Below are 13,438 nucleotides of genomic sequence, written 5' to 3' on the forward strand. Positions count from 1 at the left end.
ATCAGCATATTTTGAAGGAGGAAAAAAAAATCAGCGGTGCGCTTGATTTGAGCCTGGAATGCACCGCTCGAACGGTCTATGATGACAGTTGACATCAGTCTATGACCTATCTCCGCCCACCCCCTCACGCGTCCGTGTGCATAGGACGGTCTAGGACCAAGCTAGCTGATTCTCCGCTCAAGAAAAGGCTGAGGTGAGGTAAGGTTTTGTGATGATCCTGTTTGCCGTTAAGTTTTTCATTTGTCCAGCTTTAAGTGTAATTTTATGGATAATATTACTATTTCTTGCTCGTATGGTAATGCATAATTATAATATTTTGAAGTGTTTTTGTTACTACTTGGATAAGTTATCAGGGCTCGTACGGGTGCTTGAAATCCTTGAAAATGCTTGAATTTTTACGAGGTGTTTTCATGACTTGAAAAGTGCTTGAATTTTGGGAATGGTGCTTGGATGTGAGATAAAGTGCTTGAAATTGTAAATGCTTTACTTTTACAATAAATTGCTGTCTGACTGAATAGTTCGCTTTTTAGATTAAAAGAAAATAAAGAAGTCGGAGCGCGCTTAGTTGCTTCGCTTCTACATAAAACAGCTCCGCTCCGGCCTTCCCGCGCTATGCGCGCGACCTGCAAGTGTTTTATTTGTGTGACCTGGGCATTCTAATGAGAGAATGACAGTATGCCAGGAGGTTGCTGTTTTAACCAGCGTTGGCTATCCGAAAAGAAATACAAGCTGTGGCTAAAACGAGGATCAACCCAACGATTCGCCTTCTGCACAGTTTGCCACAAAGAATTTCAATTATTCGCGATGGGAGAGTCTGCGCTGACGAGCAATATGAAAGGTAAGCCGTAGTAGAGCATTTTGGATTAGGCTAACGTTGCATGTTACGTTTGTTTAAGCTAGTAACGTTAGCGAACTCAATGTGGATTATTGCTTATGCAGGTGACAATAATAAAAAGGAGCGTACCTATGTCAGTATGTGCGACAGTCGCCATCCTGTGGTTTTCAGAGGATGAAGCACATAAAAGCAATGTATTTCTACTGGTAGTATTTTTCGTGCCTAAACTTGCTCCATCGAAATCAGTCACATTGACCCGAAGACACATTTTGAGTTATACACTGTTGGAAAGAGGATATTCCTAGCTTTCTAACGGAGGAAACATATTTTAGTTTGTATTAATGGTCTGGGGGAAGCTCGCGAGTGTGTGTTTGTGTGTTTGTGTATTTTTGCGTTTGTGTGTATTGTGTTAGTTTCCCGGGGAAAACACTCACGAGAAACACCGGCTGTTGTTATGCCTGCTTTGACGTAAAGTTACTCCGTTCTCCGCTTGTAATTATGCCGTTACAAGCTTCAAAGTTGTATTTATCATCTGAATTTGCCGAAACAAGTTTAATATTCTGAAAGCCAAGACTTTGTTTATTTGAAATCAGATGAAAACAAACTGTAACGGACCCTGCCGTGTTATCTATGATTACTATACGCCAGGGGTCGGCAACCCCTGGCACGCGTGCCAGCATTGGCATAACCAGTGGCACACTAGGAATAAGTGGAATAAGTGTGCAAAATATTTAAATTAATTTTCGGATCCTGAACGCGAGACCGCCGCCAGAGCTCGTCTCCCCGTTACCTGCAGAAGGAAGCCATGCACGCAACGCAGCCCCGCTCTCTTTATCTCCAGTTGACTTTCTGCCGCTTTCCTCCGTGGTGCAGTGCTGATCGTTTCACCACGGAGGAAAGCACTTCACTAATTGCAGTACCCATAAGGAGCTGTACAAATGCCGCAGTTTTTGCGTGGCTGTGTATTTAGTTGAAAGCCCAGTGGTGATCTGCTCATCTCTCATCGAAATAATATGCTACAAAGGGGCGGACTGACCATCTGTGTGTTGAACTTTCCTGTCGGCTCCCAGACCGTAGTCGAGGAGGGCAGAAGCAACAAGCTTCAGGTTCAATAACCCACTTAAGCTTAAATGACTGGAGAGAGGCAAGCTCTTCTTGGGAGGCCGATGCATTTATTTAGCTGTTCTTCTGTTTCACAAAATACATCACAGACCTCTGTTTTTCTGCTTTCGCGTTTCACTTCCAAAAACATATACACGTTCCCTCACTGTCGCTCTACCATTCACAAACACACATGCACAAGCCGCACCCCTCTCTCTCTCTCTTAAAGGGACAGCAATCTCATCTCACTCTGCATGACCCTAATATCATAACATTTGTGCTCTGGAGAATCACAGAACGGACGATCGTCCTTATTATTATGCCGTTGAAACCAACTATTTAAATGTGTTTGTTAAATTCGGCATCATGTAAGTTGCGCTGACAGGTCCACACACTGCTTCCCCGCAGCGAGGCTCCCCCGCCCTCCAGCTGATAGTTGACGAGCGTCAAGCTCCTCAACCCCCCCCCCCCCCCCGTTGATAATTATCGATCGTTGGCACGCTGATAACATTTTTAAAATGTCACTTCATATCAAAAAGGTTGCCGACCCCTGCTATACGCCATACATTCATAATGTCAGCGGGAGGGAGGGGGGAGCATCGCTACGTAAAAGCATTAGTGCGAGGGAGAGCTGTCATCTTCCCTTTACAAGCTTCAAACATGTATTTATCGGGAGATTTTGGCAATAAAAGTTTCATATTCTGCAAAAAATTCCCTGGAAACCTCCAAAACCCTTACACAGAAAGAGGATCTCTGCACACGCTTTTTTTTATATCAGCTTTGTGTTTCAATGGTTTTGTCCTAACCTTGGAGAGCCGTATGTTTACTGCCACCCTAAAAGGACCTCAAAAATGTTAAAAATGTTAATGAAGAATTTATTGAACAGTTAGTTGGCTGATTGTTTTATATTGGCTCAGCCAGGTTATATGGGATGCCCAGTCTATTATATATGATATGGGTCACTCATTTTACAATATTAAACTTTGTTTTCTTATCTTTAATTTGTCATCCTTATGTAGAATGCTATTACGAAACACACATTTGGTTGTTTATAGCATAAGGAACATCGGATTTAATGTGAGGTAGGGAAATAATCATTTGAGTATAAATATGTGCATATAAATATGTAATTTACAACAGCTGTACGCTGCTTGAAAAGCTTGAAAATGCACCTTGAAAATGCTTGAAAAGTGCTTGAATTTGACTTTGGAAAAGGTGTAAGAACCCTGAGTTATGTTGCAGTTGTGTTCTTTTTTTATTATTATCTAGTGCTAGGCAGTTAGCTCTGTGTTGTTAGCTGTCAAAGACCTCTGTTCAGACTTATTTGACTACCGGCGACCGCAGACGGAAGTTTAAAGTTTGCTGCTCGTTTATATCGCCCAATTTTCAAAACGCGATCAAAATACCCATTCACATGTCTTGTGGCATGCCTGAACTGTCTACATACGACATTGTGCGTCACCATAGTAGGGAAACTTTCCTCCCATTATGGTCCAGATTCTTGTTGGAGAAGGGAAGAATGTACCCCAATCCGCTGCACCTAATAAAAATAGTCCTAGTTTTTCCTGTCTCTACCTCTCAAGTTGAACGGCAGTTCTCAGTAATGAAGAGAATGCAGGGCGATTGGCGTTTAAGCCTGCACACTTTAACAATTGAAGATCTACTCCTCATCAAATCCCAGGGTTGTGCTCCTGCTGAATATCAAAGTGATGAAGCTGTGGCAAGATGGTGGGCAGCTGGCATCAACAAAAGGAGTCCCAATATTCATCCCTATGGTCAAAGGAATCCCAAAAGTCCAAATCTCCCTGACTCGTCATCATCTCCATCTTCAAGTGACTCAGAATAAGGACGCACCTTGACGTAGGCCCACTACCACAGTCTCACAGTGAGCCAAACATGTCTGTGCTATAAGAATCCTTGGTAGTTTTAATAAAGAATGTGTTTAATTGCAATTTGGTGTCCATTGAATGCTTAATAAATATATATAAAAGTATTTTAAATGCATATACAATCGTAGTCACTTCATATCGTATGTTAAATCATTGTTTTAATTTATGGCGTTGGTGCCCTGGCTTTTGGCCTTTGTGCCCTTAAAAAATTGACAACTCAAAAGGCCAAGTGGCATTGCCCCTAAAATGACGAAATTCCAGGCCTGGTGAGAACAGTCAACGAGTGTAACTCACTGAGGACCTTACATGGACTCTTCACACCACCACCATCACCAAAACAACTCGACAGCGGCTCTTCTTCCTCCACAGGCTGAGGAGGTTCAACATGGACTCTTACAGGTGCACCATAGAGAGGATCCTGGCCTTCTAAAGGTGCTCCATATAGAGGATACTGGCCTTCTACAGGTGCACCATAGAGAGGATCCTGACCTCCTACAGGTGCACCATAGAGAGGATACTGGCCTTCTACAGGTGCACCATAGAGAGGATCCTGACCTTCTACAGGTGCTTCATAGAGAGGATCCTGACCTTCTACAGGTGCTCCATAGAGAGGATCTTGACCTTCTACAGGTGCTCCATAGAGAGGATCTTGACCTTCTACAGGTGCTCCATAGAGAGGATCTTGACATTCTACAGGTGCTCCATAGAGAGGATCTTGACCTTCTACAGGTGCGCCATAGAGAGGATCCTGACCTTCTACAGGTGCACCATAGAGAGGATCCTGACCTTCTACAGGTGCACCATAGAGAGGATAGTGACCTTCTATAGGTGCTCCATAGAGAGGATCCTGACCTTCTACAGGTGCACCATAGAGAGGATCCTGACCTTCTACAGGTGCTCCATAGAGAGGATCTTGACCTTCTACAGGTGCTCCATAGAGAGGATCTTGACCTTCTACAGGTGCTCCATAGAGAGGATCTTGACCTTCTACAGGTGCGCCATAGAGAGGATCCTGACCTTCTACAGGTGCACCATAGAGAGGATAGTGACCTTCTATAGGTGCTCCATAGAGAGGATAGTGAACTTCTACAGGTGCACCATAGAGAGGATCCTGACCTTCTACAGGTGCTCCATAGAGAGGATCCTGACCTTCTACAGGTGCTCCATAGAGAGGATCGTAACACTGCATCACGGCCTGGTATGGCAAGGGCAAGACGCTACAGAGTGTGCAGAAAACTGCAGAGCACACCAGGATGGAGCTGCCATCCATGGAGGACCTCTACACCCAGCGGTGCATTTAGAAGGCCAAAAGCACTATTTGATGTATTTTCTTGATTGTTAAATAGATGGTGTATAGCATTGTTGGAGAGGCCTGAGACTTCAGATTATTCCTGCTAACAACTACGCTGTAGCTACAGTGCATATGAGAAATAAAGCTTTGAATCTTTGTTTTACATTACTTTTTATTTAGCTTTTATCCAAAGTGACTTATAAGTACAATAAACCATAAAGATAGAAATTCAGAACAACAAGAAGAGTGCAGATACCATTGTAAGTGATGGTGCATTAGCTTCAAATAGACTGAACTCCCTAAGTGCATATTCATTAAATGGCATAATGAAATCAAAAACTGGAAATGGTTGTAATTTTTTCATTTCTTTGCTATCTTTAAGAATCTCAGATATAACATAATTGACTTTGACTAAATAATTGCATATAAATAATGGTTGAAATGTTTGTATTGAGTGAAGTGGATTTTGCTGCAGTAGTTTAAAACGTTCCTCTTTTCCCAAAGTGTACATTTGTCACCATTGGGATCCATCATGGCTGACTGAGCACAGCTGCTGTTCTCTGTGAAGAAGCGTGAAACATTCTTTTTACAGCTAGCTTTCAAATCTACAGGGGCGAGAGCTTCATACTCCAAACATAGAATATAGGTGCAGGATCACTTGACAGCCAACAGAAAGTGACAAACTGAATGTCTATGAGTTTCATATCAGGACGAACACCAGTTCAACATAATCCATTTAAAATAATTGATTGGCTTTAAATGGTCTAGCTATTTATCAGATTTTCTTCTAATTTATAAACCCTCTAGAAACCCAGGTCTTCTGGTGCACCACCTATACACTATAGGGAAACAAAGACCCATGGTGAAGCGTCGATTTATTATTATGGCCCACGACTGTGGAACGACTACCCAGAAGACCTCATGGCAGAGAGCGTTCATACTTTTAAGAGCAAACTCAGGACCAAACATTATAATTTTTAATTGTATTAATTTTATTCTTAATCCATTCTTATTTTATGATTTTATTCTTGTTTTATGTATTACTGTATTACATTGACTTCTGTTGGAATTCATGTTTTTTTTATCAATCACAAAAGAATGTTTAACTCTATTTGTTACCTGGGAAGGGGGGCCGGGTTGTATTGGTTCTATTTTTATTAGTATTACTTGTTTGTTTGTAAAGCACTTGATGTTAGCTTTTGTGTATGAAAAGTGCTATATAAATAAAGTTTGATTTGAATTTAATAACAGCTTTAAACTATGGATGTATGCAGGGAACTGGATACAGCGTTGGAGGAGGTACTGGATACAGTACTTGATAGTCAGAATTATGAGATTAAAGTCAGAATTCGAGAAAAAAAATGTTTTCACCTCCCCAAATTGTTTTTTCCATGTGGCCCTAATCCTCTTCCGTACTGCTCAGTCAAATGACTGGAGAGGGGAAATAACTCTGGATTCAGCTTTTAGCGCATTTTTTACTTTAAGACCCAATGTTCACAATGGGCAGTTTATTTAACTCAACTTAAATGTATTCCTGATCTACTGACGTCTCTTTACCAATGTAAGTCAATGGGAAAAAGTATTTCTGGGCCCAATGTTGTCAAGGATTAGCAATTAATAGTAGTACCACTGTTTGGCCACTACGGAATATTGCTTCAAACACCAGTTAAAAAGGCAACATTAGGGATGGGTATTGATACAAATATTACGCCTATGTGTCAGTACTAATACCAAAAACAATATGATATTGTGATGTCTTGGTTCAGGACATTAAAACACATTAAAAACAAATGATTGAACAGAAGATACCACCCAACTCAATTGATCTGTTTTAAATAAAATGAATGAAATAAAAGTTATAAATGTTAATTGTTTTTGAGCTTTTATACAGAAATAAGAATATGAGTGCACAGCACCATGGGAGTTGTATTCCTGTCACAGCTAGTGACTCAGTGTGTATTTCTGACTTTATAACTCAAGTTTTATTTAATTGAATGGGAGACAGTATCTGAGAGATTAACGATTTTAACAAAGATTTGTTGCTATAACACACACATGCACATGCACACATGCAGCAAACACTGATGAAAGGGTGGATGAATTAAAGGATGACAGGGACCAATGGCTGCATGCCACCATGCAACACACTATCATCATGATACTGTGTGCGTGTATGTGTGTGGGATTACATATATAGATTTATGTTTTTATCCTATTCATTGTCAAATGTATATATGATATATCTGTATATTTACGTGTGTGTGTGTGTGTGTGTGTGTGTGTGTGTGTGTGTGTGTGTGTGTGTGTGTGTGTGTGTGTGTGTGTGTGTGTGTGTGTGTGTGTGTGTGTGTGTGTGTGTGTGTGTGTGTGTGTGTGTGTGTGTGTAAGACCCTATTTATGTGTGTTAAAGCTCCTGTCAGATTAGCGTTACAAGCAACACAAAAGAAGAAAGCAAGTGGTCTCAAGTAGCACAGCAGCATGATTGTGTGTGTGTGTGTTTTTATGTGTGTGTGTGTGTGTGTGTGTGTGTGTGTGTGTGTGTGTGTGTGTGTGTGTGTGTGTGTGTGTGTGTGTGTGTGTGTGTGTGTGTGTGTGTGTGTGTGTGTGTGTGTGTGTGTGTGTGTGTGTGTGTGTGTGTGTGCACATAAGCTGTATGCTTTAATCACATTAGATGCATCCATACATACAGTATGTGATAACTCATATCAAGTCGTATTACAGCAGAGTACAATTATATTAAGTACTATGTCATTCAAATTCCACATTTTCCGTATGAAATATTCCAGAGGTCTGGTGAAATTAAAGTTTGTTGACTGTGTTTGTTTATCAGCTTTATAACACACAAAAAACGTCTAAAGCCTCAAAACCTCTCAAAAGCAAAGCATCACTGAGAAAAAAATACATAATCTTTCAGATTGTAGGGATGAAAAACACAAGTAGAGACATCATGAGAGATGTCGGCCTATATTCATGAAACCCAGTAAAAGGGTCAGTGTGGTAATAATGGCTTCCATGCAAATGCTGTTATTTTTCTGCTCATAAAAGGGGATTAGCAGCTCACTTTAGCCTCTTGCTCTTGACATGTCCCATTAGTGATTGATAAAAGCAAATCCTGCACAACAAACACACAGCCACCTGCTCAGGCTCTGCAGCTGTGTTTCACGCTGAAATCATGTCACGCAGCAGCCCATTCTACCCAATAATTTCTGTAGAGGACTGTTAGTCTTCTAAATGATCATTCTGCTTCATCTCACCTAGGAGCATTGAGCATAGTGTTTGTGTGTCATGTGTCCTTGAATTTAACAACTGAAACAGGAAAAAGTGTTAGTGTGTATGAGCCCATCTAAGTGTTGTCATAAGGCGAGGGCGGCAGTAGCTGAGTCCCAGAGCGACCAAGACCAAGACAAAATGTCACTGTCTGAAAAAAATGATTGTGATTAAAGGGGCCCCCTTTAGGTTTAGTTGCTTAGCTGCTGTATTCCATTATAAATGCAGTCTGAGCTGTAGAAGTGATAGAGCATCAGTACCTGGCCAGCCTTGGTCCTCTCACAGACGAAGGTTTCGTAAATGGTGGCGAAGGTGGGGGCGTTGTCGTTGATGTCCAGCAGTCGGATGTAGACGGGAACATGGCTGCTCTGACGAGGGTTATCTGAAGGGCAAGCACAGGGAGAGTAAATACCCTGCTCCAATTACACTCTCTGGTACAACATCAGCTCTTCTACTGATAGGTATCATGAGCAGCTCATTGCGTTGCTCATGGGCCTCTGGACACAGGCTGATAGTTATTATCGCTAGTCTAATTGTATCAGCCTCCCTATGGTTCACATGCTGGGTCTTTACCATTTGGTCATACATAAACGATAAAAAGTGAAAAGAAAACAGCAAAATACGTTTTTAACATGTGAAGAAAAACATGTTTTGCAGAGCCAACTTGTTGTTGTCCTGTAATTTTCCCAGTTCTAGCCAGGAAACCAATCAGGCTTCCATTGCACACTGTGTCTGAGTCCAGCTGTTTGTGGAGCTTGATGATCACAAACCCTATAACTAGAAACATGAATTATTAATTTGACAAAAGTTAACGATATTGAAGGGATTCTGTTTTCATGGCCAGAGAATCATCAGCGTCCAGCAGAGTGTCGGCACTTAGCGGCGCAGCGTGAGCAGAAACAGACTCCATACAGAATGCTACCAATGCAAAGTGTTCATAACGACGGCCTGTACATATTAATGTTTCTTTTTCAGAACAGTGCCTTCACACTGAAACTATGATAAAGAAAACTTGAATGCTAGTTGTGTGTCCAGCCTAGTTTTAGCCGTCTCCTAATTCTGCTGCACAATTAGTTTATTTCAAATCAAAGTGTGTCTACGGTTTATTTTCTTCCTGTTCTCTCTTTCATAAAGATCTGGAGTATTGCATTGAAGGGTATTTCTGTTGACATATGATAATTTAGATAGTTCGAAAGTTTCAAAGTGTTGGAGTTCTTCATCAGTGCTCAGATTCCCTCTGTAGTGGAAATTCTGAGCGAGAAACTGGGAAACAGAGAAGCTGCTGGAAACTAGGATTGATGTCGTACAATACTGAGGTTTTAATTAAAGCCTAAGCCAAGGGAACAAACAATTTCATTAAAAAACTGAAGTTTTCTCGATGTATGCCAGACTTCGTTCTGCCCACCTCCTTTTGTTAGCATATTTATCCAACTTTGACGGGTCACAAACATATTTCAACTCGTTTACACTCCAAAGTACACCGATACTACTCAGATTGAGAAGGACCTCACGGACAGCTGGTCCTCTAGTCTGACGGAGATACGTTAAAGTGATATTTGCTGAGAGAGATTTTTGGAATTTCAGACCAGTTAAATCACTCTACAGAATATCATCATCACTGCCAGTCAGTTTGAACATCTTGGCATTGCAGTAGATCCCTGTATGACTCTCTGATGGTTTAACCTCCCCAGAGATAAGATATAACTGTGGTTATACATTTTACAAAAACAAAGGTTAAGTATGTTTTTTATAAAAAAAATTATTTGAGGCTTTCAGATATGTGACTCCAATTATAAAAATTATAAATTCTCTCCTCTTCTTGTTTTTTCTTTTATTACCTGTAGGTATTGCTTATGTTTGTGGTAAATAGTTTTTGTTTTGTGAATACAGTATATATTTTTTAACAATATCCACTGCTTAACAAACTATAATAAAAATGATAATATGAAAAAAGAGACTACGGTAATTTTTTGAGAGTAACAGCGCCAAGAAACCAGCAGCATGGACACTTTATTGCCCTGCGAAAGGTTTATGTTGCTCAAAGAACTTTGATATGTAAACAAGCAAACAAGAAGAAGGTAATGTTGTTTTGTTTGTATTTATTGTAATGCTATTTACGAATATTCAAATAAACCCGTAAAAAAAAATCCCCTTGTGTTTAGTTTAGTTTATTTGTTTATAGTGTTGTGGACAGTCCCCATTGATCAACTGTCACAAAACACAGTAAATGGGGCGGCTTTAGCAAACACTGCAAAATGTCCAGCTGTTGTCCCCAGCCAGATGATAATGGACACCCGTGTCTGCCTGTGCTTCGAGGGAATGTGTTCCCGGTGCTGCTGGACTTACTGAACTCTGTTGCGGTGATGGAGATGTTGTGCCAGGCGCTCTCCTCCCGGTCCAGCGTTCTGAGCAGGAACACAGAACCGTTCCCTGGGTGGACGTTGAACAGGCGGTCCATGTCAGTGCGCCGGTCGATGGAGTACCTGTGAGAGGGACACAGTGAGGTGAGAGGGGAGTGGGGGCTAAGTGAAGCCAGCGGGGGGGTGTCCTGCAGCAACCCTCATGTTCCCACGGTGACTGACTTATCATGTGATACAGTGTACTGTAGCCCTCTGGCCATCCCAATGTTTTCATCGTCAAAATGTTACCATGTACTGTATATTACATAAAGGTTACATGGAGTCTGTGCGTGTAAATAACAAACATCCTACTGTTTCTCCTAGTAACATGTAAAACAAGTGTTCATTTACCCACAATAACGAGAATCTGCCAATGCAAACTTTTAAATTCTATATACTTATTAAACAGTACTATATAATTATATTCAAGCAACACATTTAACTATCAACCTTGTAGAATAGTGTCATCCCTCTATTGGTTTAAATATGCATGCCAATCCCCAAGTATTAACCTGTAAATAAACAGTAACGTTTGTTATTCATGTGTATTTAAGAGTCTTTATTATTTAGTCTCTATGCTAAGTTAGTGGGCTAACTGAACCAAGCTTCATGTATGACATTTACAATATGTGTATATCTATCTATGCACATATTTTCTACACTCGTTCTTTAGGTGTGGTGTAAACCAAGGAAATGCACTTCGCTGAAGCTTGTGCTTGTTTTTACTACCATATGAGCAGCATATGTGTGACACATTATACAGAGGGTGATCTCAGTGGCTCTTGGTTACACCAGCTTTTCTTGATGTTTTAGCCAAGGGTTGGAAAATGATCAGACTTCATACCAATAATTCAGAAAACATAATATATTATAGCAAATATGCCCTGTGATTTCTCTTACCGGCTTGTCATGCAACTTGTATGCATTTGTTTTAACTCCCCCCAAAAAAACAAGCAAATATTGGTATGTAAACTTGTCGTTAATCATGATTAATCACATATTTTTATTGTGATTAACAAGACTAAATCTTTTAATTATAACTTTTCTCAGTCAGAAATTAATTCAACACCAAAAGGCATACAGACTTTAATGTAAGGGTGGACAGAAACACCCGCCTTGATATTCTGACAGCTGGAATCTGTGCACCGCTCACTGAGAGTCTCTATTTCTGATCTAGTTGCTGAATGCAGCTATTCACAGCCTCACAGCTCTGCATACATTAAAGAAGTGACATGCCTTTGCTACTGCCTGTCAAAGAGGAGGCTTTTTGAACAGGAAGTGCATATGTGAACACTACTAACTCCACTACCAACTCCACAGTATACCATCAAACTGCTATCAGCTGTTAATGGTGTACCGTTCAATAAATGAGTGTTTTCCATAAAGAGATATATGAGGGTAAAATAAAGTGTTGCCTCAGTACGCCCATGCTCTATCATAATTAGAAAGCACTCAACAGTAAAATAGTAGTTCACTGACACAATGTGAACGGATGATAGTCAAACACAAAGGCACAAACACAGAAATAATTGGAATTGTGTGTGTGTGTGTGTGTGTGTGTGTGTGTGTGTGTGTGTGTGTGTGTGTGTGTGTGTGTGTGTGTGTGTGTGTGTGTGTGTGTGTGTGTGTGTGTGTGTGTGTGTGTGTGTGTGTGTGTGTGTGTGTGTGTGTGTGTGTGTGTGTGTGTGTGTGTGTGTGTGTCCTGGTGACACATCATTTTAAGAGCACTCCATGGTTCTGTGCCTATTTTAATTGGAGTACGTTCCCCAACAGCTGGCTTGCTTTAAATGTAGGGAAATAAGAGCTCAGTCTGCTGTCACTTTATCACACAGTTACACACACTGCTGTCATTTACCCATGTATGCATCATCAATGTTTCCTCTATTTGTCCTACAGCTCTATGTGTGTGCAACTTTTTCTATCTAGATCATTAGACATGTATATGGAGTCCTTCATTGTCCTATTGTGTTTTTTGGTAACTTAAATCAACGTCAAGGGCGACCCTTTGGGGCCAAACACGCCATTCCAGGATTTTGGCTCTCCCATGAGAAATCATCGTTGTCAATGTGTAGGCAATTGATGTATATTGAGAGAACATGTAGGCTATAATATATTTTAAATGTAAGCTGATGTGAAAAAAATAAAGGTAATGTGAGTGTGAATGTGAGATAATCGTCACACAACAGCCCGTGCGCATCACTCTAACTCCTCAATGTTAACGTGTAGGTAGATTTCCCCTTCGATTTTATTAGCTCTAACGGTTCAAAAGAGGTGTCAATCACCAAAATCAACCAATGGGTTCCAGAAGTGGGTTTTATTTTGCTAAACCGCTCTAAAAAGGTCAAATGTCACTTATTTTGCATCAATCTTGACACAGGGTACTTATTATATGTTATAGTTTGGATTCCTAAAGCTTTTTGTCTACTATCCCATCATTCAAGGGTGGTTTTCACTCTAAGTAATGTTTGTTGTTGTTGGACGGACGCTATAATTTACATGTTTTACTATGTTCAATCTGAATTTACTTTAAAATAAAAAATATCTATTGATTCTGACTCTTCTACATCCAACTCACATGTTAATCATTACTTTGAGAAAAAAGATTATTAATGTAACCCTTTTAGAAGGGAAGATATAGTCATTTGTTCTGGGAATG

At 40.5% G+C, this 13,438-nt stretch overlaps 2 protein-coding genes across 3 annotated transcripts in view; one reads left to right on the plus strand and one right to left on the minus strand.

Moving 5' to 3' along the window:
- The window catches only part of LOC307018147 (uncharacterized protein), a 460,756-nt gene that overhangs the window by 73,404 nt on the left and 373,914 nt on the right, over positions 1-13,438 (plus strand). The window lies entirely within an intron of this gene.
- LOC307018913 (cadherin-9-like) overlaps positions 1-13,438 on the minus strand; it is an 82,854-nt gene that overhangs the window by 3,569 nt on the left and 65,847 nt on the right. For both annotated transcript variants that reach the window (XM_079649412.1, XM_079649413.1), the window contains exons 7-8: positions 10,730-10,866; positions 8,644-8,765 (exon numbers count right to left, since the gene is read on the minus strand). In XM_079649412.1, the coding sequence (XP_079505538.1) occupies positions 8,644-8,765; positions 10,730-10,866 (259 nt within the window). The remainder of the gene's footprint in view (positions 1-8,643; positions 8,766-10,729; positions 10,867-13,438) is intronic.

This window comes from Notothenia rossii (genome assembly GCF_949606895.1).
Source record: "Notothenia rossii genome assembly, chromosome: 9".
Lineage (NCBI taxonomy): Eukaryota > Metazoa > Chordata > Actinopteri > Perciformes > Nototheniidae > Notothenia > Notothenia rossii.